Below are 334 nucleotides of genomic sequence, written 5' to 3'. Positions count from 1 at the left end.
GGGGCCCCCGTGAGTTGTCTGTGCGGTGCCCCCTGCAGCAGCTTGGGGGCCCCCGGGGGCCCCCTGGGGGCCCCCCTGGGGGCCCCCCGAGACACTCAGCCGAGGGTTTACGGGGGCCCCCACTAACAGCCTGGTGGGGGCCCCCTACCCTGGGTGCATGCATGCAGGGGGTTGAAGTTTGTATGATATTTCCTCCTCGGTGTGAAGGTATACAGAGAAGCTGTTGTTGCTGCTGTTGCTGCTGTTGCTGCTGCTGCTGCTGCTGCTGCTGCTGTTATTGTTGTTGCTGCTGCTGTTTCTGTTGCTGCTGCTATAGTGTACTGTGTTGTTGTTC

General features: G+C 61.7%; 1 protein-coding gene across 1 annotated transcript in view; it reads right to left on the bottom strand.

The window, feature by feature from the left end:
• The window catches only part of EMH_0066960 (uncharacterized protein), a gene marked incomplete at both ends in the record, with an annotated part of 2,032 nt that overhangs the window by 906 nt on the left and 792 nt on the right, over positions 1–334 (bottom strand). The window contains one exon of the mRNA XM_013498566.1: positions 149–334. Within this exon, the coding sequence (XP_013354020.1) occupies positions 149–334 (186 nt within the window). The remainder of the gene's footprint in view (positions 1–148) is intronic.

The sequence above is a fragment of the Eimeria mitis genome, genomic scaffold (assembly GCF_000499745.2).
Source record: "Eimeria mitis Houghton genomic scaffold, Emh_scaff3528, whole genome shotgun sequence".
Classification (NCBI taxonomy): Eukaryota; Apicomplexa; class Conoidasida; order Eucoccidiorida; family Eimeriidae; genus Eimeria; species Eimeria mitis.
Note: the sequence above shows the minus strand (reverse complement) of the source record. Positions and strands in the feature narration are given on the sequence as shown.